General features: G+C 40.8%; 1 protein-coding gene and 1 long non-coding RNA gene across 2 annotated transcripts in view; one reads left to right on the forward strand and one right to left on the reverse strand.

Moving 5' to 3' along the window:
- Positions 1 to 26,141, reverse strand: part of Grb14 (growth factor receptor bound protein 14) — a 104,854-nt gene that overhangs the window by 19,296 nt on the left and 59,417 nt on the right. Inside the window, exons 3-6 of the mRNA XM_052726291.1 lie at positions 19,865 to 20,021; positions 5,531 to 5,652; positions 3,580 to 3,654; positions 917 to 1,054 (exon numbers count right to left, since the gene is read on the reverse strand). Of these exons, the coding sequence (XP_052582251.1) occupies positions 917 to 1,054; positions 3,580 to 3,654; positions 5,531 to 5,652; positions 19,865 to 20,021 (492 nt within the window). The remainder of the gene's footprint in view (positions 1 to 916; positions 1,055 to 3,579; positions 3,655 to 5,530; positions 5,653 to 19,864; positions 20,022 to 26,141) is intronic.
- On the forward strand, positions 5,659 to 19,074 carry LOC128102492 (uncharacterized). Its single transcript, XR_008215444.1, has 2 exons — positions 5,659 to 14,528; positions 14,565 to 19,074. It is a non-coding gene; the product is annotated as an uncharacterized LOC128102492 (long non-coding RNA).

Below are 26,141 nucleotides of genomic sequence, written 5' to 3' on the forward strand. Positions count from 1 at the left end.
TCCATGTATAAATTACCTTATTATTTTGCGTGTTTTATTTTTGTTTGTGTGTGTGTGTGTGTGTGTGTGTGTGTGTGTGTGTGTGTGTGTACACCATGGTGTGCTTGTGGAGGTTTCAAAGGAAAACTTGTGGGAGTCAGTTCTCTCCTTCCAACATGTGAGTTCTAACAATCCTGAATTCAGGTTGCTAGACTTAGCAGAGAACGCCTTTACTCACTGAGTCATTTCACTTGCCTCATAAGTGGATTAGAAGAATATTATGATATCAATTGGCAACCTACGTTTAAAATATTATTACCCCAGGTCTTATGATAGATTTTTTTTTGCCTGCCTTTGGAGACTGATTGTATAAACCAGATTAAAAAAACAAAAGGTGTAGGGGCTGGAGCGATGCCTCAGCAGTTAACAGTACTTACTGCTCTTGTACAGGACCTGGGTTCAGTTCCCAGCTCCTAAGTGGACAAACAACTGTCTATAACTCCATTTCCAGAAGACCTGACACTTCTTCTGGTCACAACAGGGTCCTGCACGCATGTGTGGTACACAGACATACACTCAGGCACACATAAAATGAAATAAATATATTTTTGAAAAGAAAAACTGTAAATCCTATTAGACTTCAAAATCTGAAGCCTCGGATGAGGACGAAAAACCAGAAAATTGGTTTGTAGTGGGAGGAAATGATGCCTTTGATATAGGAATAAGAGCATCCAGGTTCCATGAATGCTGTAGAGTAGATAAAATCAGTGTAAAGTAAGTTCAAAGACTTTTAAAAAGTATTGTAGCAGATGACTAGGATTCAGACAAATTTCCAACTCTTGACATCAGCTAAGAAAGAAATCACCGTAACAAATTCAAACTTGATATCTTAGAGCTAACAGATAGTTCATAACATACACCAGATACCTTGGCTTACCTTTGATGTGCCTTTAGTAGAAAAATATAAACCAGATCTTCTCAGGAAAAAGTAAACTTTTTTCCAAGACTTCTTTCCCTGTTCTTTTGCATGCAAGAAGCCATGGATTTCAGGATATGTGCTTGAGCTTAAAAACATCTGGAAGACACATTAGATGCTTTCATAATATTATGGAAACAATGATGCCAATAATCTTTTACCTGTCAGACATGGACACACAAAATCAGACAGTATCGGTGGTGTCTGCACTGTGCAGAGATCACAATGCATGCTTGATAGAACTCTATCAAAAACCTGGCACAAGTTCCAAACTAAGGTTCTGCAGAAAATATACACTCAAAGTAATCAACAAATGGATAAAAACCAAAATCACAAGTTATTTGAATTTCTACTTGACAGTGGGCCTTATCTAGAGAATTATGTCCTGATATGTTTCATCTTTCCTATAGATTCACAAACAAGTAGTTTGCCTATGAGGGATATTATGCAATACTGTAGGGCTCCTATCCGGGCTTCACTCATTACACAGACAGTTGAGTCACGTTCCCCTGCCTAGTGAGGATGAAGCATGCAATCTCTCTTTGTCTCCTGTGATTTTAGTTTTAGGTGGGCATAGCAGGGTGAAGTTTTAAAGAGAATTTTAACAGCATCTTCTATCCCATTGAGCCATGAAGAGGTGGCATCTGTTTCTCGCCCCCTAAATTTTCATAAGTCTGTCACCCTTAGAATTTGTTTGGAGTCAACACTACCAGTTCTAGGTAGAGCCTTAGCTTAATAGCTTCCAGGAATTGGTACATGGAAACCAGCTGTCAGATTTAAAAAAAAAAAAAAAAAAAAAAAAAAAAAAAAAAAAAAAAGGTAGTTACCTGAGACCACCATGGGCAAGAAACCTAATGATAGTGGGAAAGCCCTGGAGAGGATAAGACACCATGTGGAGAGACAGAGTGAAAATCAGCTTTGAAGGGGATGCTCAGCCTCCAGCCCCTGAGACAAACAGCCACAGAACTGAGCCAGCCAGCGAGCTCTTACCCAATTCATGTCCCACAAAAATCACTGGTAAAATGTCAGCAGATACTTGAAGCCATTCAGATTTGGAAGAGTTTGTTATGAAGTAGTCATTAGTTGGGACAGTGGGCATGTGATGCTTGGGCAAAGAAAAAGGGCAGCCGTAAGTGGCTATGCATGTGTCCTTATTAAGATCGTGAAAATGCATTAGTGATTCCTAAATGAAAACAGAAGTCCCTATGAGTACACAGATGCAAAAATGGGAAAAATCGAAAGTAGTAAAAATCATTAACTACAATGGGGTAATATATCCTAAAGGCCTGTAATACAGTCAGGGAAATGCTGATAGGAAATATTTACATTTTTAAGTCAATCACTAAAAAATTTTGATGCAACGAGCCATTAATTAATTGATATGCAAAACAGGCAAGTAGGTTTTTTTAGTTTGAGTGCTTTCCAAGTTATTAAACCAAACCAATTAAATTTTTAAAGAAGAGTCATAAGGGTCACGCTAGAAAGCGAAGAAACCTTTTAAAAAGTAGAAACATTGCCTCAGTGGAGAGGAGAGGTCAGGGCGTACACTGGACTATCTGATTCTAAAGCCTGTGATTTTCCTTTTTATTATAATTTAACATTAAAGCAAGAGAACCATGGGAGAGGACAATTAGGAAATGAGGGGGAAGAAAGACTCCCTCCCACCACCACATCACACAAATCAGTGAAGAAGCCACCGGCAAAGCTTTGGGGCTCTACTCTACCACCCCAAGGGTTGCCTCTAGAGACCACGCAGCATGGAAGCTGCTTGTAGAAAACAGATTCTCTTGAAACTAACAATATTATCAAATAATCTTCAGGGTTAAATAAATCACACCCTATTTAAAAATCCACAGGAAACAAATCTGTGCTAAACACCCCTAGCCTAATATATCAAAAAGCATGCTATAAATACTGGACTAGAGACCATTACTATTAATTGAATTTGTGAACACCAGGTTTAGCTTAAATAGGACTAATGGACCTGTGAAAAACAACTGTGGATGCCAGATCGCTGAATCTATGGAAAATGGAATTAGCCAAACGGTTGGCTGACTGTAAAGACAATGCCTGGTAAATGACCATCCCAAGCCACAGCCAGGGGGACAAGAGTAAGCCCAGCAGTCATAAGGCTAACTTCATGGAGAAGCTAAGGATGTTTTAGGGCTGCATGTATATGTTTCCCTCACACCACTGCAAGTGCTGGCTTATGGAAGGGATGCACTGCATACTCCTTCTATTCATTTAACTGCTATGTATTTTCTCTCAAATAGCATTGAGGCTATTGATTACAAGAGTTATACTAAGTACCTACCAGTGAAATGTCTGCAGTTTCCTGGGAAGTGCATTTTTTTCAAAAGATGCACATTTTTTTAGTACAAATCACCTGCAGGTTTTCTTTCACAGAAAACATTTTTTAATTCTGAAAATTCTTTACAATCAGGAGAGAAAATGTTATTGATTATTTAGTAAATTATTTATTCAAGTTTTTTTCTTTCCTTTTTATTTTCAGGACAAAAATGAATCATGCAGGCCACAATATTTCAAAATCCGCCAAAAATTCAGAAAATTAAACAAAAGTTTCCACTTTGGTGTTCTTACATAATTTAAGGAAAACATTTTACCTGCAGGATCTGTGTAGGGGATCTGTCACCATTGGTCTCAGGTGCAAAGGACACCATGTGCTCTGGAAAGAAATACTGACCAAAGATACAAGTTAAATCAGTCCCAAACCTTTGCCAGGAAAGATTCCAGGGTGACCATTAGAGGAACCTAAGCAAAATGTCTTAAAAATTAACATGTCTAAAATTCCTGCAAAATGATTTGAAAAATGTCATTCCTAAACCTAAACTAAATGGTCTCTTAATGAACCCAGGTGGCACTGGGTCCTGAGATCAGCAGACACCCCAAATCACACTCATAGAGAAAGCCTAGCCCTTGAGTTCATAGTGAGCTTGCTCTGATTTCTTCCTTCAGTCCTACAACCAACCCACCAAGTACTGGAAGAGCCCTGACCCACTTCACAAAGTCAAGACTCATCGACATAAGGGGCAAAGGCTGTGTCAAAAGTCACAGGCCAGAACACAAAACAGCCAGGACTCAGCTGGGAAGCTAAAAGGCCACTCATTTCCACCTACTGTTTCTCCAAACTTGTTTAATCATAAAGTTCACCCCAAGAAATTGTTTAAAATAGAAATTCCCAAGCTTCATTCTTGACTTTTCTGATTCAGTAGGTTTGGACAGGTCTTGAAGTCTGTGTTTTTAATAAGGCCTGGGGCTCCCCAAGGTAAATTTCATGATAAGAAAAGTTGGGAAACATATATTCTACTCTATTTCCTCCAAGAGAGGGTTTGTCAACAGACGTCTACTAGTACTGTGGTCGAAAACTTGTGCATTGTTGGGGCTGACCTGTGTGTTACAGATGTTTAACACCTGGCTTTCCAGCCTATCCCACAGCTGTTCTCCCACTCACCAGTGCTGCATGGATAAAAAAAAAAAAGCCCTATAGATTATCACATCACCCCAAGTCAAGAACCACTACTACTCAGATCTACAAAAATCAATGTCAAGCTTTATTTAAATAAAAATAAATAAAATAAAAATTGTACCCTAAGCCATATTTCCTTAAATATAACCTTTAAATGGATGCCTTAATAAAGACTCCCAACAAGAAAATACTTTTCCTTCAATTCTATTTCATCGTTATTAGAACTCTCATTTTCGTTGTCAAAGATCAACCCATTATGTTTCTATTAATAAGTTACAATAAAAGAGAACATAAGAGGTCTTTCAGGGTTTGAAAATATTCTATTATGGTGTGTATCATATATTTTTCATAAAGGATCGTTTCAATCCAATTATCCAAAACTTAGTATAAAAATACACTGCAGCTGCAGAGACAAAAACAATTTAAAATAATGAGCCCAGAGGCGATTCTGACTTCTCTGAATCCGCAGACTTCATTAGGATGACACGCATTTACTTTCTTTTAAAGAGAGCTGTAATGAACATAGTGTTTACTAGGTAATGTGCTGTTCTTTATCTCATTTCTACTCAGTTCAGAAGTTACTACACTGAAAATAAAGTAATTTAAAGAAAGATACATACCAGTCTTAAATGTCTGGCAAAGCTACAGTACTCACAACAATCACCAATTTACTTTAGAGAATGCCTTATTTCCCTTAATTCTATGAAATGTACTAAACTGTAATGTTCTGGAAGACACTCAGGGACCTATAACAATTCATTTTCTAAAGTAAATACAGAGTTTCTTTGACTTTGTATCTATTTAATAGGCAGAAAAGAAGCAATAGCAAGAATCTCCAAGCTGGTTTTCCCAAGAGTTTGAAATTAAATAACCAAATTTACTTCCATTCAGGTCTTGTCAAAAATGTTAGTGTTTTATCTGTGAATGTAAACTATCATGCATCATGTTTAGCTCATCGTTGTTAGAATAAGAAATCAGAGCACAAATCCAAAGTAACTAGCTCTACCTCATTTATAATAATGCTCTTCCGCACATAAAATTTAACTGACTCATTTAATTCTGTAACTGTTAATGGAGAGTCCACTCACCATTGGGTTCTTAAAACATTCATATTTGGCATAATTTTTTCTAAGATACAGCTTATTTTCTTCTTCCATCCCCCAGTGAGACAGCACTTCAATCACCAGCTCATGGTCTTCTATTATTCTTTCTGCGAGAATGTTTCAATGAGTATGTTGACAGATACATAAATAGTTCAATAGGCAAACGTGAAAATACACACAAATACATCAGCATAGAAACATATGGAGTAAATTATGCAGCGTTCACAATGCATTATTAAACAGAAGTTTCATCTCAATTCTTAAATATCTACACTGGCAAGATTTCTTTTCAATTCTGAATTATTATATCGACTTTTATGCCAGCACCATCATCTAAAGAGAAAATTACATAAAATATCACAAATGCCATTTTTGCTAATTCTCAGTCTCCTTTTGTTGCTATGTAAATTACAGTATAAGTTTGATAACAAATCTGTATTAAGATGTGGGAGCTATTCTTTCTTTAACTCATCATGGTGCCAAAATTAAAATATTTGCTCCAGGTTTGAACAATTCACCTCATTAAGAGATGAAGAATTTTGACAGGTTCACTATGCATTTTAAGATACATAATCTAGGTAGCTGAAAAAATTAAAATACATGCTCAAAAGGGGAAATTTCCACTCAAGTCGATACAGTTTTCTATGAAGCTCAATTCCTCATGGCACTTTAGACTTTCAAAACTAATTCAAGGAAAATAGACCCTGTATTAACAAAGGAGATAATTAAGTAAGGTAGGAAGGTGCTCATCAGAAAAGACATTAAATGAACCAAGCATTGGTAACTTTCAAGAAGTCAAACATAACCAATATAATATCTATTGTAATGCAGACTGTGATGGTGTTTGTGACTGTATTATTCATAACAGCCCCAAACTAGAGACTACCCATCCACCCCTTGACAGGAAAATGATTTTTGTAAAAGCACACAAAAAGGATATTCTACAATAATCCCAAACAGAAATCTCGGAAGTGAAAAACGATGTATATTGCATGAGTCCTCTCACATAAGGTTCAGAGTGAGGAAAACTCATCTATGTGGCTAGGAATAATAAGAGATAGAAGGTGAGTGGGGAGCGCATGAAGCAACTGGTCACAATTCTGTTTAGTCCTGTAGATGTTACTCAGGAACATGCAGTGTCTGAAAAGTCACGAAGCTGCCCCATGGAATGGGCTCACCTTCCTCAGAGCAGCTCACTCTTCAACAAAAAGTCAGGACAATTTAATTATGAAATTGTCAATAAGGAAGAGAAAGTCTAGAATAGCTAAAAGGGGATATGGACTCCTGTTCTTTTCATGTTCCTAGGAACTTTTTGAAAAGAATCAGCATCTCAGAAGTTCAACACTCAGACGTGATCTGGGCCCATACTACAGGGACCCTTACACAGAAGCCTGTTCTCTGAAAGGAGTTCATCTCGATGAGTATGGGTGAGTTGCAGTAAGTGCTCATGAGCAAGCACAATTCTGGCCTTGGTTGGATCAGGTACCATTGTTTCTGCTCACTGGCTAGTTCCCTTCACTGCTTCCCTTTCCAAAAACTCAGTTTTTGGCTTCACTCTTTCCTTTCTTCTCTAAATGAAGTCACTCTTTTTGACACACCCATCAAGTTCCCTGAAGTGAAATCTCTGCCTAAAATTGCTCTCCCCAGGACTGAGTTTCTCTACCTCCTCAAATATACTTTGTTGAAAGCCAAGGTCCACACCTTAATTTCCTTCAGGGTTCCAGATCTTTTTTTTTTTTTGAATTAAGAAATTTTTTATTCATTTTACATACCAATCACAGACCCCCCCTTCCCTCCTCCCACCCCTTCAGCCTCCCCCCCAATTCCTTCCTACAAGAGGTAAGGCCTCTCACGGGGAGTCAGCAGAGCCTGGTACATTCAGTAGAGGCAGGTCCAAGCCCCTCCCCCTGCCTCAAGGCTGTGGGAAGTGTCCCACCTAGGTATTGGGCTCCAAAAAGCCAGCTCATGCACCAGGGATAGATCCTGATCCTACTGCCCAGGGGCCCCTTAAACAGATCATGCTACACAACTGTCTTGCTTATGCAGAGGGCCTAGTCCAGTCCCGTGGAGGCTCTACAGCACACCCTAATTTTTTTAAAACAGTAAACACAGAATGATCATTCAATGCCACTGCCAATTTCACATCTGGCTCTAAGTCCCAAAAAAATGACAGTTAAGACTCCCAACTTCACTTCTGGCTCTAAGTCCCAAAGAAATAAAAGCTAAGATTCTAGAAGATATTTGTGCCTAAAGGCAAAAACACCACTGTGTCCATGGGGGGAGAAGGGCAGGGACAGATACACAAGATAGAAACTAAACCTTAAAAGAAACGAAAGTATGACATACACTAGACGTGATAAACCTTAAAGACTCTGTACTAAGTAAAATCAGACCGACAAAAGACAAACACTATATGACCCCATAAAAGTACCTAGAGCAATCCAATGCACAGTAACAGAGAACTGAATGTTAGTTTCCTGGGCTGGCAGTGAGGAGAAACAGAGCATTATTGCTTACCTAGTAAAGAGTTTCCATGTGGGAAGAGAGTATTCTATAGACAAGTGTTGGTTCTACAGGGCTTATGTGATATATAAGCCCACTGAACTTCATAGTTATATTGGATAACATGGTAAATTTTATTTATGCTATTCTACCATAATTTAATAGTATGCCTCACTACCCTTACAGTTATCTTCCTTTCAAACCAAGAAGTACTTGTTCTGCTTGAAATCTTATTTTTGTGACTGTTAATATCATTTTGGCCATATTCTCTCAGAAAAACGTAAACTTAAAAGTTCCTTCTGCATGTTTTCTACCTCTCACTCTGTATCCTTTACTCCTGAGATTCCCGGCTGTGCTCTTTCCACATCCCCCTCAGAAACAACAACCACCCCAAGCCCATTCCCGATGTCACCATGCCAATGGACCCCCATCTTTTCTCACAGAACCTCTTTACTAATCCCTAAACCTCCAGCTACTCTTTGTACTCTACCTCCATCCTGAATGCTGACATCCTAACAGTCACCCTAAACTATCTGTGCCCATCCTGCCCAGAATGCATAGCAATTTCTACTTCTCATGAAATAAAACCATAAGACCTAACAAAGACACCTTATCCATCCATCTATCCATTCAAATTGTCACCAAAGGCCTGCATGGGTCCGATGCTCCCCTTAGACCTGGGAGTTTTGAAACGGACAAAACCAGGAATAAATGGCTGCCCTTGTGAAGTCCCTAATAGAAAAATATAGACAATAAATAAAATGTGAGCCCTTTAAAGATGGCAGGAAAACACAGAGCAGGGAAGACAGAGTGTGCTGAGAGCAAGGGGAAGGGTTCATTTCCAGCGGCTTTACAGAGAAGTGCCTGTGGAGAGGGCGATCTTCCAGCAAAGATGCCGAGGAAAAGGGCAGAGCCAAGCACTCACGGCAGAGGAAGAAGGCAGTGCCCAGGGTGAGGACAAGGCTAGGATGTCTGATGCACCGCATGGCGGTTAGCATAAGTAATGCTGAATGAGTGACAGAACAGCCCCAGGAGAAGGGTGTCTAGAGGCAGTAGAAAAGGGGGTTTGAAGCCCCACCCTCCATGATAAGGACTTACAGGAGACAGGACAATGGACAGAGGAACGAAATGAAAGAACCGGTTTTAACTGCATCGCGCTTGCTGTTGAGGGTAAACTGATTTTCCACAGTCACAGGGACTGAAAACACAAAGTCCAGTTAGGAAGTTGATTAGCATTAGCCAGGGCAGAGGTGGTAGAGAGTAGATTAACATGGTAGCTGTGGGTTTTGTAAAAGGTGGGCAGGATCTGGGTGCATCCTGGGAGGTCTAAGCAGTGGGATCAGAGGGAATATTCCAAATGTGTGAGAAAGAAGGACAAATTGTGGAAGACACTGAGGTCCTCTGACTAAGCTTGGAAGGATGGTATTAGTAAGGAGGAACCGGGAAGACTGAGACCAAGCTAGTGAGGCCCAGAGGTCAGTGAAGGACAGTACAGAGCTGCATTTCAGTGGTCTCTGGGTACTACTGACTTCTGTTTATCTCCCCCACAAATCTAACTTGTGCTTCCAAGCTAGGATGAATACACGTGCTGTGGATGGAGTGTGTACCAATATTCTTTGCAACTGCAAGAGAAGAAATTCAGAGGGACAATAAATGATACCTGTTTGCTGGTTTCAGCGACCTGTGTTTCTTTATACAATTGCCTGTCTCTACCAATAAGGGAGGAGTTTATGCTCCACCCTGAATGTACACCAACACAGAGAGGGAAAAGCAACAGACACACATTTTCTTGATGGTTAAACATCAAGGTACATTTCACCAGCCTTTGGCAAATATCAGTGCTTGGGAAGAATCATGTCTAGCATGGTCCTCTGCTGCCTCATACGGGGATCCATCCTCTCATGAAGAGGGAGTTACAGGTAAGGTGAGAATGAAGCGGGGAGAGAGTCAAGTCAGACCCTGGATGAAGTAGGAACCAATGAGTCTATGTTTCCCCCTTTAGGAACAGGAATACTTTCAAGGTGCCAGGGTCCCAATAAGCTGAAACGTGCTGAGTGGGTCAAACCATAGACAATGTTTTTTTAATCCTCCAGAACCCATGTATCAAACAGAAGCAAGAACTGAGGGCAATGCCAAGCTCACAGCATCCCAGTATGGAGAAAGAGTGCTAAGTACCCAGAAGGAACACGGGAGAGCTAAAAAAATAATAAATAAATTAAAAAAATAAAGGTCCTAAGCTTGAAAGGCCCTATGCTTTTCAGAAAGGAAGTGTGAGACAAGCAGGAGCTTCCAGAACATGAAGAAAACAGTGACACAAGAATAAGACAAATGCCTTGGTTAAAAATGATGTGTCCCACCAGGATGCTGCAAAGGTAAAAGGGGTCTCAATTGTCGAATATAAACATTTCAAACCAAAGGCAACTCACTGGCAGAACTTGAGTTATTGACCCCAACAGACAATCTGGACTGCAAACAAATAGTATGAGGTTAAATTCTCTGCTGTTCTGAAGGCTGGAGAAGCAGAGTCTAAAATTCATTCCTGTTACAAAAAGAGATGGCAACTCTGCATGTCTCAATCGATGAGCATATCACTGTTACATTTCATTTTTATAATACCCTAAGTAGATTGAATAACGTCCCTAATGATATCAAGACCTAATGCCTAGAACCTGTGAATGCTGCATGGGAAAGCCTTTGCAGATATCTAATGACAAACATATGGAATTGAGTTAGGCTCTCAATCTATCTGTAAGCATCCTTGAAAACACAGACAGAAGGGGGTTTGATACAGACAATATGGGGAATTGAAATACAAAGCAGAGATTAAGTGATGTGACTACAAGCCAAGGAACATCAGCAGCACACAGCACCTAGAAAGGTATAGTCAGGTTCCCTTTAGAGCCCTTCAAAGAAACATGACCCTCCAGAATTGTGGAAATACAGTTCTCCAGTTTGTAGCTCACCAAGTTTGTGGGAATCTGTTAGACTATCCTTATGAAATTACTATAATAACCTAATGAGCAAGTTATGTTTCTGTTTTAAAGATAGCCAACCTGACCAGGTTGACTGAGCCCTTGTGCCTGACCCAAGCTGAGGGCCTTTCTCCTGCAGGGCCCTGCTTCATCCTACATGGAAGCTCCCACACAAGGTGCTCACACTGCCACCTCAGCAAGTCCTAATTCTATAACCAGGAAAAGTTTAAATCATTCTCTCTTTTCCTATTGTTTTAATTATCTGTTTCTTTTTATTCTGGAATGTGTCCGATAAGTATTTGCTAATCTATTGAAAATAAACAATCATGTTCTGAATGTCAGAAGAATAAAAGTGATAGTTGGATTTCAAATTATCCAATCGTAACCTTCCATAAAAGTAATTTAGATCATTTGAGTTTGGGATGCATGCAAAATTAAATTCAAAAATGAGTTGGGAAAAAAAATCAAGCTGTATTTGAACAGCCACAATGAATAAGAAACTGAAAAAAAAAAGTGTGGTATGTGTGGTCACCAAGTAGAATGTAGTCTGGTGTTCTGTTGATATCACTCACACACACACACACACACACACACACACACACACACACACCTCAAAGGCAGAATATAAATCTGGAAAGAAAAGATAAGCAAGAAATACTTCAGGAAATTTCACAGATCTATAGTACTTAATGCTTGAATAATGCAAACAATAAAATCAGAAGAATATCCTCATAATATTAATAAGAAACATACTTTCAAAAGCTATCAAAACCTAGACTGTATTTAAGAAAGAAAAATACATCAGCTCTACTCATCTAAAGCAACATTCTAGTTCTAGCCTATGGATAATGCAGATAATAAATAGACAAAGTCAATAAAGGCCTACAGGGCTGGATACAGCTATGTTTCTACCTCATATACAATTCTAACAATGAAGATAAAGTTTTCTTACCAGGAAATTTGGCTTTTAAAAATTATATCACATTAGATAATCTTTATGCATCCATAAATCGGCATCTCGATTTAGATGCACTGTTGTTTATCATCCTCCAGCTGACTTCATCCCTCAAAGCATCACAGCTCCAGAGATCTAAACAACCCTAGTAGGGACAACTGGCAACCAACTAACCACAGCCTACTGTGATTTGCTCTCTTTTAGTGAGGCGGCTCACTAATGTAGGGGTTCATAGGCATAATGTTCAACAGGAAGATACAGGATGCTGAGGCAGAGTCTTCTGAGAGGAAGACAGGTGATGTGTGGAGGGAGTGAAAAGTTGCGGCCCACCAGTGTGAAAGCCTAGGCACTGCTGTAAACCATGTTACTAAGGCCTGACAATGAAAAGAGAAGCAGCAGCTCCCTTGGCACCTGAGGAATTTTTCTCCTGACAGTCCTTCTTTAACTTGAAAAACAAGCCAATTTTAGCCAACTAAGTAATCCTTCTAAGTACCCTATAAATTTTCAATACCAAAAAAATTAATTCTCAAAACATAGTTCTTTGATACTGTGTTCAAAATGAGAATGAACTCCAGCCTTGGAGTCGCCACTCAAGAAAGAGCCACAGGTGCCGTTCGTATAGATCCATCTCTAGCATTTTAAAGGCCTTGTTTATTTAATTATTTTAACTTCATAAAATCGACCTAAATAATCTGTTAAAACGTTACTAAAACTTTACGGTTCCATCCTTAGTTTGAATTATGAAATGGTCCCCACTGGTTCATGTGCTGAACACTTGATCTTCCAGCTTGGTGGTATGCTGGAGGACTTTGGAAGTGTTAGCGGGTGGACACAGCTAGAGGAAACAGGTCACTGGAAACAAGTCCTTAGCGTCATCTTGCCTCTGGTCCCTTTCTTCTCCACATGCTCCTGTAACCAGGATGGTCTGCTCACGACAACACAGAAACATGGGAGAAAGTGACCATGAACGGACTCCTCCAGAACTGTGAATCAAAATACTTCCTGTGTGAAGTGGTTCAATTGGGCGCTTGGTCAAAGTCACACAAAAGCAATCAACATGGACACAGTTTTTAAAACTCATTTCATTCCCAAAGGCCATATTGCTTACCCTTAAATGCCTAACAAACAATTGGTTAAGCCTATTTCAAATAAACTTTCTGGAGTTACTTTTCAGACATGAGAAAGTGAAATGCAATCATCAAGCATCATTCATACATAAGAATAACAGGAAGGCCACCTTAAATTACTTCCAAACAACCAGTAAGAAGGTGAAAGGAAAGAAACGCTTCCAGGAGTTTTAAACGATGCTTACAACAACAACAACAAATGAGAACTGCATATTGTTTTAAATTTTATTTTTTTTCTAATGTATTTTCTAGGGTCTTGCTGTTAGAAAAAAAATGTTACCAAATAATTCTGTTTTCTGTTTAATTTTCAAGAACTTTTTCTTTAAGAAAAAGCGAAGAAAAGTTTCATCTGAAACTGTTGATTTAAGTTCAAAGTCTTTTAAGAAACTTCAATCCACCAAGAATAGGAGTGTTCACCTGTGACCTTCTGCCTGGATTTGTTCCCTGAATCCACTAAAAGTGCCGCATTGGGCTGAAATAGAAGGCAAACCCCTGCGCTTCTCAGCACTTGATAGGAGGAGAAACAAAGTGGCTTTTACTTCTAATGCACCCAGGAAACAGTCCTTCCTACACCATTGTTACAGGAACCCCCAGGCAACAAATAAATGTCCCTTGTATTTCCCAGAGCTGGGTTGAAACCACCTATATTTTGTCAATCTTATTTCTGGATCAAAACGAACAGCCTCTGACCAAGCAAAACAAAACCCTGAACACAAGAAGCAAAGAATAAACCAGAGCTCAATTTCTAAAGGGTTCCTTAGCCTGAGAATGCTATTGAACACCACCAAGAGCCCCCAGACAACTGCCAATCAGATTAATCCCCAAGAAAAATCACAGAGAAATTACAGCACATTACCTTGAAAGGCCTACAGGCCTTTAAATCCATGTTTCAGCAAATCAAAATAATCTATGCATTAACTCAGATCCACAATGATAATATATACTAACAGAAAGACGTCCTTTCAACAAAGGCTTGTGTCTACACTGGCTTCAGCCCACTGGAAAAGCATGTGGAACTGGAGTGCATACAAACAGCCTCTTTAACTGCACATGACCAGGTGCATCCTTGAGAGATGGACTAAATATCCATCCATCTGGACATGTGAGGTCTATGGTGTGTTTTCCAAGTCTCTCTCTTCACTGGAATTTATAAGATATGCTTTGAATTACTGGATATAAATACCTTACAATTCAGTACAAGTGAACTCAAAACACATTCGTCTTTGACTCTAAGATAAAAAGATGTAGGCACAGCCAGAGTCCCTTATCTCACAGAAGTACTATCTAATTTTAATAAGATCATTAGTAAGACAGTTATTAAAAATGTTACAGCAGCTAAGACGATAGGTATTTAGCTCTGCTTGATCCTCCAGGTGTCTGTGCTACTCCAGGTGTCTGTGCTGCTTCAGGTGTCTGTGCTACTCCAAGTGTCTGTGCTACTCCAGGTGTCTGTGCTACTCCAGGTGTCTGTGCTACTCCAGGTGTCTATGCTGCTCCAGGTGTCTATGCCAAGTCTTTAGGAAAAATGTTACACACTATTGGTCGCCACAATCCATCTCTAACTCTACCAACCAGGGAGCATTCTTCCCTTGCTTTTTCCCCAGCTCGACATGAGGTTCTATATGTAAACATTTCTCATAAAATTTGGGAAATATTGCATTTGTTCACATTTGATTGGAGTATCACTATAATCTTATATTTGTCCAAATCAGTCCTTTTAAGGTTTATTTTTTAATTATGTGTGTGACACACACACACACACACACACACACACACACACAGGAAGGGAGCAAGGGAGGAAAGCAGAGAGGGAGGTAGGGAAGGAGGGAAGGAGGGAGAGAGAGTGTTCCCATGGGGACTAGAAGAGGGATGTACCTCAGGCTGGACATATGGAAAAAGCAGTTGTGACAAGCTGCCCCTTCTCGGACACAGAGGTCGACTACACCACATAAGACTGATTGCATGGTGGCAACTACCTTCCTTGACCCATTTTCCCTCCTAGATTGTGGCACTAGGAGACTGCCAAGAGCCTGGTCAGCTGCTAAAGAAAATGCCCACATTTACCTTGTCGCCATGCGTATTCTGTGAGACAATGCTGAAGGAACTAAAATAACAGCCCAGATGCCCAAGCAGGCAGCCAGATCAAGTCGGTACCTGAGAAGCCGAGCAGCGCAACAAGGAGACCAAGTGGCACCTAGTGTAGTGTGCCCATGATTCCGCACGTAGAGGAGTGAGGGGTGCTGTGAGGAGTGAGGGGTGGGACACAGCCTGTGCACATGGGGGTTAGGCAGGCACTCTCGGTCCCACAAATGACTGTGAGGAAAACTACAAGACCCAGGTCCACACCCAGATGGCTAAAGTTGGGACACAGGGGGAGAGGGCCAGCTGTGAGGCCACCATAACGCCTGAAGGTGGAAGAAGTGGGGTCTCAGGCAGCTCTGAGAACCTGTCAAAGAACCAGGAGGCAGTTTTACTGACAGATACTTCCTACTCTTTGCTGGTAAAATATTTTCTGATTTGGAGACTGCATATACCACCAAGGCCCATATCTCAGAGCACAAGTGGTCAGGGCACATGATTCTCTGCACAGAACGTGTCCTAAGGGCTCCACTGAGGTTCCTGGTGGTAACAAGGACAGTCACAATTCTGAAACCTGCTAAGTTATAAACAACACAGAAAGTACCCCTGCATATTGGCTCCAGACAACAGGAAACACGCTGAACCTCTTTTGTCTGAAACAAAAGGAAACAGAAAAGTGCAGCCGCAGCTTGGGAGCAGGTAGCAGCAAACTCCCGCGCTGCACAGCTCCTCCTGGCTATGAGAGACGGTGTGGACGTGGCTGCACGTGTAAAGATGGGTTCATTAAAAGCCTCTGGTCATTCATTCTGCTTATTAAAGCCACTCACTCCACAGTAGTATTCACAATGGAAATCTCAGCTGCTACGGCAATGATACTAAAACACAATTAATCCCTCCTCCTGAAGTGTGTGTACGTATGTGCTCCAGGTACAGTGTTAATTGCCACTGCCTTGTACCACGGCTTCAATTAGGAATCCCAATGGGAGCAAGACAAACATGGATCCCATTAAGTTCCAGAAGAGTTGAAACTGAAGCCACACCCAACATACACACACACACACACACACACACACACACACACACACACACACACACACACACACACCAGCTCCACTCACTGATAGTGACCACAGAGGGCTCCATCTGGGGAACTATAGTGACACCCAGTGGCTGTCAAGGAAAGTGCAGAGCGAGGTCTATGGAAATGTGTTGCTACGGTGCCGGTGCCGCTTTAACCTAAGGGCAAATTTGAGGCTAGTCTGGGTTAAATAGTAAAAATCATGAGGTGGGGGAGAAAATATCTAGTCTTAAAAAGCTAAGAGAAGTCTTCTCAGTGTTGTAAAATTATTTAATATTATAAAATTATTTATATTTAAATAAGAATCTTTTTATTTCTCAATTATGTACAGGGAGCTGATTATTCTTGTGTATAGAAGTATTTTTCAGGCTAGAGATATTACCTCCTACCTTTTACAACCTATTCAGGGAATGAACACAAACATGTTGTTCCAACTGCCGTTAGAGGCATGGAATACTGATAAGGGTCTCCAAAGGAAACGTGACCAAGATACAGCTGCCTGTATTTGATGCCGAGGAAGACCACGGACCGCAGCCCCTAGAGTGCTGCAGCCTCCTCACCTACTGCTCAGTCATTTGGTACTCAGGTGAAGTCAGTGTTTGCAACTACTTTATTTGGATATGTAGCCTGGGTACACGGCCAAAGGAAGATCAACACAAGGAAAATCCAAAAGGAAATATCTTTGCCATAGCCTTTGGCCTCTGACTGATGAGTCTGGAAGATGATGTTCTGGTGTTTTGACTTCATTTCGGCAATGTCTAGAAAACACGTGAAGTCACGAAGAAGCACACTTTATAACAATGCCTAAAAGTTTAAATTCAGTGTGGAACTCACAACTATTTCAAAGACTTTATTAAAAATGTTTGCATTTAAAAGTACATTTCATTACCTAGTATAAATACTTGGTAGGTTTTTGTGAGCATGGCCCCTTTGTTTACAGAACAGATTTTTATTTCTGAATTTTGAAGCTGTTCGTCAGGCATAAATTGTGGTGACTATAATACAAAATGTTTCCTAAGTCCCCTAAGATAGAAATAAAAACAAGACAAAAGTATAAAATGTGGCACTTATATGTTGTGTCAATTAATAGCTGAATAGGTAATGAAATTGTCTGTAATATGGCAAGAATCTACTGAAAGTTATCATCAGGCTTCTTGGGAATTATCAGGAGCCGAAGTTAAACTCATCATAAGGGGCAATGAACAAAGCCAATGCTTAGGCTTTCCTGTCTGGGGAGGCAGGAGATGCCATAGGCCACTTAGCCCACCTTCAGTATTCAGATATCCTCAGAAGATTCTATGTGTTCCACACTCAGTTGTCACAATCAGTGGACCATGATGCAACAAAGCAGCTGACTGACCCAAGGATGCTTCAGGCATACTTTCCTCATTTCTTAGAAGTCTGAACATACCCCCAACTGTCTTCATCAAGAGAAAGTCTACCAACACTTTCCAAATGGTAGCAAAACTACTTTCAGAAGAGTGTATGTGTGTGTGTGTGTGTGTGTGTGTGTGTGTGTGTGTGTGTGTCTGCCTGCCTGTCTGTCTGGGCCAGGGTGTTGGACAGCAATTTCTTCCAAACTGAAACATCCTCTAACGGAGAGAGGCTCTGGAGACTTAGGAGGTAAGCAACTCACAAGTCCTAGGAAGTTCCTGAAACCTACAAGAACCCTCTCCAAGTTCAGGGAAGCAATCAACAACTGGAGGGGAGACTGAGCAGCTGGGATGACAGGAGGAAACTGACAAGCTGAACTGCCTGATGCAGAGTCTCTGATCTGTCACGTTCCTTGCAAGTCACAGAGAAAGTGCCATATTTGGCAGCTTTTTGGTTATGCAACAGCCTATGATCTGTTCACACCTGTAAGCAACCCCTGGCCCATACCTCAGTAAGTTATCACAATTCTTTGGACCTCCCAGTGCAACTTTGGGGGAACTGTTACTTTGTGTGTGAACAGCTTCCTCTCTGGGATGAGGAGACATTTGTGCATGTCTCTCCAGGAAAAGTCACACAACAGTGTATGTATGTAAGCACAGAGCGTATATTTGGAGGCAAGAGGTCAGAATATGTCCCCCTTGATTTTTCTAAGATGATCTCTTCTTGGTACCTAAAGCTGGCAGGATAAAGTGGGTTCTTGCCTCAAAGTCAGATCCGGATGTTTGTACCCCAAGCACTTTCCTAACTGAACCATCCGCCCAACCCCAGAATCTTTTTAAAGAAAGTCTACTGAATAACTCGGTGGTCATCATCATATTTTTCAATTTCATCCCATTCGAGAAAAAGGCAAAGTTCTTTTCAGAACTGGACCTAACTTTGGAATGCTGCTTTGAGATATAAACTGCAGAACAAATGAAACATGTATACTTTTGTAGCTATGTCAAAAAAGTGAACGACTGTTGAGATGAGTGTAAAAAAATCCTCTACAGTTCTCTAAATAAATCACTGGAAGTAATCTGGCTGTCAATAGCAAGCTATAAGAAATTATTTTGAAAATTGCTTAGTAACAGTTATATAATAAAAAGAGAAGTAATGTGTGGTGCATTGAATACCTGCCCTCCAAAGATAAACATAGACTTTGCAGGTATGATTAAGTAAGGAATCTGAAACAATGGCATTGCTGTAGATGATGGGGGAGGCCCTAAACATTGCTGGGATAAAAACAGGGGACTTAATAGAGACAGAAGAGAATTAGGCTACTGGACCAAGGAGGCTGGTCAGAGTGATGAGTCTGCAAGCCAAGGAATGCTGGCAGCCATGAGAAACTGAAAAGAAGAAGAAAAAAAAAAAAAGGAGAAAATTCTATCCGAGAGCCTCCAAAGGATTCACCCAAACTTTCACCTCATCCAAAGGCATTGATGTCATACCTCCAGAAGTGTGAGATGGTCAACTGCATTGTTATAAGCAAGCAAGTTCATGGTAACTTGTTACAGCACCCACGTGAAAGCAACACAAATTCGAATCAATGAACTAGCTTGCCATAACCCATCCCTTCCTTCTTTACCTATTTAAAGACAAAAGCATGTTTTCCCACCTAAGTACCTACAAGAACAAGAAAGTAGAGGAAAAATTATTACCAAACCTTGTTCTTACTCTCAGGGGCAATAAATTGTTTATATTTAATTAAAAGAAGACCTTAAAACTCCCTCCATAATTTACAATCCAGAGATGTATCCCACTAAATATTTGAGAAAAGACTACTATTTTTAAGTCTTGATTACTATTTTTTAAATGTTCAAAAAAATCTAGAGTGTATACTCCCAACCAACTCACAAGCAGACCAAATAAAATCTTTTTCTACTAACTTCTTGGCGGGGGGGGAGGGGGGGGTTCCTGTTATTATGAGATTTGACTATGAAATTTAACTCCATGCTTTGGTTCCAAAATTGATACATCTCCATCATGATTTAACTAGGAAAGGTGACATGTTTACAACATTTCTACCTTTGTTTCTATTCTGTGCTTTCTTTGTCCATCATCAATGGCTCCAAATGAAAAAGAAGAAAGGACTACTCAACACATAATTTATCTGTTTTGTGCACTGGAAGAAAGCCTTTGCCATCTGGTGGGTATGGATCCAGAAACTATTAGACAGTAGTCCTTCGTCCTTACCTACACCTGTGCGAGACAGGTACTCAAAAAGGGTCCAGCTGTTGTCATCCACATAGTGATTCTTCAGGATCAAGAGCTGGCAAACATCCCGGGCGGTGATGTCACTGGGCACTTCTAACGCCCTGCTGGTCTCATCCTCACTGTAGACTTTAATCACCTGCGTTTGTGAGAAACGAGAGAAAGAGCTCAGAGAGTTATCTCGGTTACTTTTCTGTGACAAAACACCTGAGAAAAGAAACTTAAAGAACGATGGGTTTATTTGGGGTTCATAGTTACAAGGAATTTGTGCCATCGTGATGGGTCGTCATGGCAACAGGAGCTTGAAGTGGCTGGTCACCACACTGTATCTGCAGTCAGGAAGCAGAGAGAGATGAATGTTTGCGCCCAGCTCAATTCCTCTTATGTACTGAATCCAGGGTCTAGCCTGTGTAATGGCGCCACTCACATTTACATGAATCTTACCATGCTAACTCTCGCAACCTTAATAATTCTTCAAACATACCAAATTTTGTTTCCATGGTGATTCTTTATATCGGAGGTATTCAGCATGAAATCATGAGATAGATATAACTAGTAAAATGGTTACCATGGAAGCAACTAATGTGTCAGTCATTCTCCAGTTACCCACACACTGCTGACCGCAAGGGAGCTGAGGTCACCTACTCTGCCATACCTCACATGACACCAGTCCACAGTCCTTGTGCTGGACTTTACAAGCTGCAGACTTTCTCTTCCCAGGCATCTGCTGATTTGCACATTAGAGCTATACCTCCCCACCCTTGCACCCAGTGACAACTACCTCGTCTTGTATAGCTATAGACTTGACATTTTTCTTCAATACTTCCAAACATAAATGAGATCTCTTCCTTCTGTGTCTGGATTAAGACATGAGGCAAACAGGGCTATTTTCTCTTTTGACAAAAGATCCTACTATATAGCCTGGGCTGGCCTCAAACTTACTATTTAACCCAGGCTAGCCTGAAATGTGCAGCAGTCCTCCTGCCTCAGCCTTTCAAATGCTGAGATTACAGGCAAAAGCTATTACACTCAGCTCAGGATCTCCTCCTTTTAAAAGATCCATTATGATCATACATACACATAAATACATCTTTATACATCTGTCTGCTAGTGGGACACAGGTGGTTCCCATATAGTGGCATCATTAATAACTTCACAATGAGCATGAAACTACAAATCTCTGTAAGAAGTAGTGATTTTAGTTCCTTTGAGTGTCTGCCCACTGAGTCACATGGTAGTTCTATGTAATTTCTTTAGAAACATCTGTGCCATTTTTCATAATGCTGATTAATATGCCCTTCTTCCTGCATCCAAATAGAAGCCTTTCTCCTTTCCACCACATCATCTCCAGAGCAACGTCTTTTGGTCTCTGCAAGACGGCACCTCATAGTGTTTCTGATTTATACTTCTCAGGGCTCAGTGTCTTCTCACACACCTGTCAGCTGACCATTCTAATGCCTTTAGAGAAATGGTGCAGCTCATTTCTCACTCTGATAGTCTTCTGCTGTTGAGTTGTAAGAAAGTAGCCTTATCAGGTGCATGACTTTCAAATATCTAGGCAGTTCCATGCTATACGAAGACCTTCACTGAAATATTCCATTCAAACAAATGTCATTCTTGTGAGTCATCAAATTTGTCAATTGAGCATAAACTCCATACAAAATCCCTTGTGCATTTCATCTTCTTACATGCATCTACACCTAGGTACCAAACCACTTCATTCAACAACTTCTGTCTTCTCTCCATTACCTGAACTAAGTTCCATTTGATGACTAGTCTGTCATTGCTTCACCATTCGGGTCTATTAAAAACTATGAGCTTCTTATCAATATTCTACATTTTCCTTTCCATATTTATATTTTGTAAACAGTCGAAGAAGTTTGGGTGCTCTACACTGAGATATAGTCATGAAGCCCAGAATACAGCAGACTATCTGGCAAAATGTTGCGGCTTCAGGGACGTCAGGCAGTTTGAGCAAGGGCTCAGTGGGTATTCATGGGTCCTTTAACACTTCTTTTCTCGCTTGCAATCCGTGTGGCCGTGGAATGGAGTTTTAGTCAGCAGAATGCAAGCCCGTGGAACAGCAAGCCTCCGGATCTGTCCCGTGAAATTGTACCACATGTCTCGACTGTCTTTCAGCACCCTCCCCCAGAATGAAAACAACTGCACAGACCTTGAGGAGAGTAAGGTCACAGGCAGAAGGAATTCTTGTCCCTAAATGACTTCAAGGACAACTCCCCGCCAGGAGTATCCTTGTGAATAAGAAGCAAATTTATACTCTGTCAACTCTGTGAATTAGGAGTGAACTACTAGAGCATCCAATATCCAACTGAAGCGACACAGAATTAGAAGTTTCTACAAAGAAGCCACTCAGCATTTGCCAAGCTGTGCTCTGTACTAGAGTCTCCAGTATCAATTATTATCTGTATGAAGTTAATAATAAGCCTTCACATGGCGATGGAGCAAATCTGTAGCTGTGCACATATGCCAAAGTGAGAAACCATAAAATGCAGTGCAGAAAACATGCCTATCATAGGAACACCAGCATTTACATGTGGCCAGTAATTCAGACAAAAGCAGTAGAGAACAATGGGCCAATTCAGTCTTCTCATTTTTTAAAGTATACTTTATTATATCACAATGAGGTAAATTCTCTCTTACAATGAAGAGGTGACATAAAACGAAAAATTATTCTGTGTAGCAGGAATCCTAAAAGATCTTATTAATAAAAACAAACCCAGTGACAGTTATTGGGGTGGACGCTGGAAGATCAGAGAAGCAGAACAAGCCACAGCCACCTCACTTCACCAATTCCTCAGCTGATTCTGTTTCCTCAGACTGGAAGCCTCTGAGTCCTCATCCAAATGGATCTCAGCTGAACTGCTGCTAAAAGTCTAAAAGCTTAACAAGACTCTATTTCCTAGTCCTTACGCCTTATATACCTTTCTGCTTCCTGCCATCACTTCCTGGGATTAAAGGCGTGAGTCACCGTGCCTGGCTGTTTCCAGTGTGGCTTTGAACTCACAGAGATCTGGATGGATCTCTGCCTCCAGAATGCTAGGATTAAAGGTGTGTGTGCCACCATTTTCTGGCCTCTATGTCTATCTAGTGGCTGTGCTGTTTTCTGACCCCAGATAAGTTTATTAAGGTGCCCAATATATTGGGGGAACAATATCACCACAATTCTGTGTATTAATGGGAGGATATTTATTGAAAGTATTAAAAGGTCCATTCCTTTGACCCAGCGATTTCACTTCAGCAAAACATCTCCAAAAAAAAAAAAAAAAATGTTTTTGCTAACTTTAGAAAGTGAGTTTTAGAAATTGACATGGCCAACAAAGCATTATTCATAATTCTAATGACCTAAGTTTACAACAATAAAAGAAAAAATAATACTGCTATATAAAAGACTGTTTGGGGGACCTTGAAAACACTACCCAAAGAAATTATATAAGAATATTGAGAGCCAGGCATGGTGGCACTTGACTGTAATCCCAGCACTTGAGAAATAGAGACAGGATAATCCAGAACCCAAGGCTAGGCCTGACTACAAAGCAGGTTTGAGGCCAGCCTGAGGGAGTGGGGTTTCAAACACTTACAGGATACACCACAAGCTTCCCTAACCTTGGCTTCTGGCCTCCTATCTGTCTTCTCTGACTGTCATTTCTTTCTTAAGCAGTTCTCTTCCCCGTCTCCATCACCAGCTACCTTTTCAATTGTGGTTACTCCTCGTCCAGCTCAGGGACGCTGTACTGGAGTTCTGGGACTGGCTTTGGTGGAACCCCAGAACCTGGGAAGCCAGGCATCTTGGAATGAACCATGACAGAGGCCAGTGTTGTAAGAGCCATATCTGTCCAACAATCATTGTGTGGGATCTCTGTTCTCCAGAGCTGCAGCTGTGGAGATGTAGGCTGCTACTGGTCACGAAGACAGTGGCCATGGGCAGATGCAACCCATATGGAGGAAGCCATGTGACAATATGCTGAATGTTTGTGCCTAACACAATTCCCATATTGAAACCCTAATCCCAGAGTGATGAGATGACCTGTGCTCTGGCCTTTGGGGGGCAGTCAGTCTAGGGTTGTGGCTCTTCTGGATACAATCAAGGTTTTATGGAATAGGTCACTCTATGATACTATTAAAAAAAAATACACCTAACAAGCTTTCCTATCACATGTGAAGCTCCTCCTGGAACTCACATCTCTGCTCTATGTGCCTCCCCCATGTTTATTTTGGAAAATGCCTACTTATAGTTCACCTAAATTCAAATTAATTCCTCTTCAGAAAGCTATCTTGAATGTTCAGAGCTTCATGATGTGTCTTCCCCACCTGTGTTAGCAAGCGCCCACCCCCACAAAAGTTTCTGTCTATTCACTACTTACATTTGTACCACAGTAACCTACCCTAGGTCACCCTGGCTTGATGAAGCCCTGCCAGGCAGGTGCAGTTAATATCCACGGCGAAGCCTACCAGCATGCTGCACACAGTAAATATTCAATACATCTTCTTGACATCCAATTTGAAACTATTTTCCACCACGGTAAATATAATTACTCAAAAATATCTTTGTTCCGGAAAGTTGTTTGTACACACAATTTTTCAGTGGGGAAAAAAATCCCAAGTAGGAACTGATTCAATATGGCAGACTTGAGTTACAAAGCCACTGAGGCAGCCACGGAGAATCATGATGGTTGTTGAACTTGTCCTCCTGTCACCTGTCACCTAGCAGTTCCCTACATAGTGACTTGTGTAGAGTTTCATTGTGCCATCGTCTTCAGTAGGCTGTTGCTCATGAGGGCATGCCTCCTACATCCGGGTCTGGGGTAGGAGACCAGGCTAGACCAGGGCTGACTGTCTAAGGGACGCTGCCACTGTGCCCGTCCTACTGTGCTTACAGTGTACTTGACCAAACTTTAGAAGTTTATGCTTCTGCCAACAGCCATGTGAGCATAACCATTGGGTGAGCATGGGACTCAGGGGAGCAATGGTGTGTCCTGCAGCCAAAACCCAGGAAGAGAGGCTGGAGAAGGATGGGTGAGCTGGAAAGATCCCCTCAGTTTCCTGACTACCCTGTGTGTTTTCTCACAGCAAACTCTCATCACCTGGTGTCAGAGAAGCCTGCTTCTTAATTTCCATGTCCATCTTTGATTTCACGGAAGCTACAAAAATAAAGCCAGAGACACTCAGAAGCTACGCTAGATTGCAAACAAGGGCAAGAAGAGCAAAGAGCAGGATGGAAGACTGAGAAACCAAGAGTTTGGCCACCTGCCCAGGAAACTCCACTGCTTCATGCAGCCTCTGTGGTTTCAAATTTTGAAGATTACCAAGAATTGAGACATGTAACCCAAGAACCTCACTACTTTATTATACCTATCAATTATATCTATCTCCAGTGCAAAAGTACCAGAAAATTAAATTTCAGAAGCAAAGCCAACAGAAACTTTTCTTGAACTTGGCCACAAAGGCAACTGAAATTTATGGAATAAGTGTTATTGATTTTAAAAAATAATATGTACTGAAAAGAAGCAATACTTTGGTTTGAACTCCATTTAAAAGCCTGATTTTGTAAAAAGAAAAAAAAAGACAGAAGGAAAACTAATGCTGATGTTTTTCAAATATACACTTTTGTGTTCTGTGTATATGCATTTATATGCATATATGTATGTGTGGCATGTGTGTGCACATGTGTATATGGGTGGTACGTATGTACATGTTTGTGTGGTACATGTATGTCTGCAGTGTGTTATGTGTGAGGTATGTGTGGTGTGTGTATGTATGTGTGTGTATGTTTGTGCAGAGTGTATGGGTGTGTGTGTGTCTGTCTGTGTGTCTGTCTGTGTGTCTATGTGTGTATGTAGTAGTGTGGTGAGATTTTACCTAGGTTGGCATTCCCCTGTAGCACATCCCTAGGGTCTCTGGAACCCACTCAGTAATAGAACATTTTTCATGCTACTAGTGCAGAAAGGCAATTGAAAGCTCTGTTCTGTGTCTACTGATCTCCTTTAAATATGTGAAGACAGAAAAGATAATCTAAGCCTCAGCTCTCAAGTGGGGTTAGGCGTCTTGCAAAAAGCATTGCTACACTAAAAACTTCCTATCTAAGAAAAAGAAATCAACTCCTCACAGAAGCCACAGGACTGGTGTGTGTAAAACTCAAGCTTGGACTGTTTAGGATCTTGGGAAAACAAATAACACACTGTTCTTGAGATCCCTCAGAACACAGTATTAGTATCCTGTTTCCTCTACAGCCTGAAAGCTA

Source organism: Peromyscus californicus, unplaced genomic scaffold (assembly GCF_007827085.1).
Source record: "Peromyscus californicus insignis strain IS unplaced genomic scaffold, ASM782708v3 Scaffold_7__1_contigs__length_154581171, whole genome shotgun sequence".
NCBI lineage: Eukaryota > Metazoa > Chordata > Mammalia > Rodentia > Cricetidae > Peromyscus > Peromyscus californicus.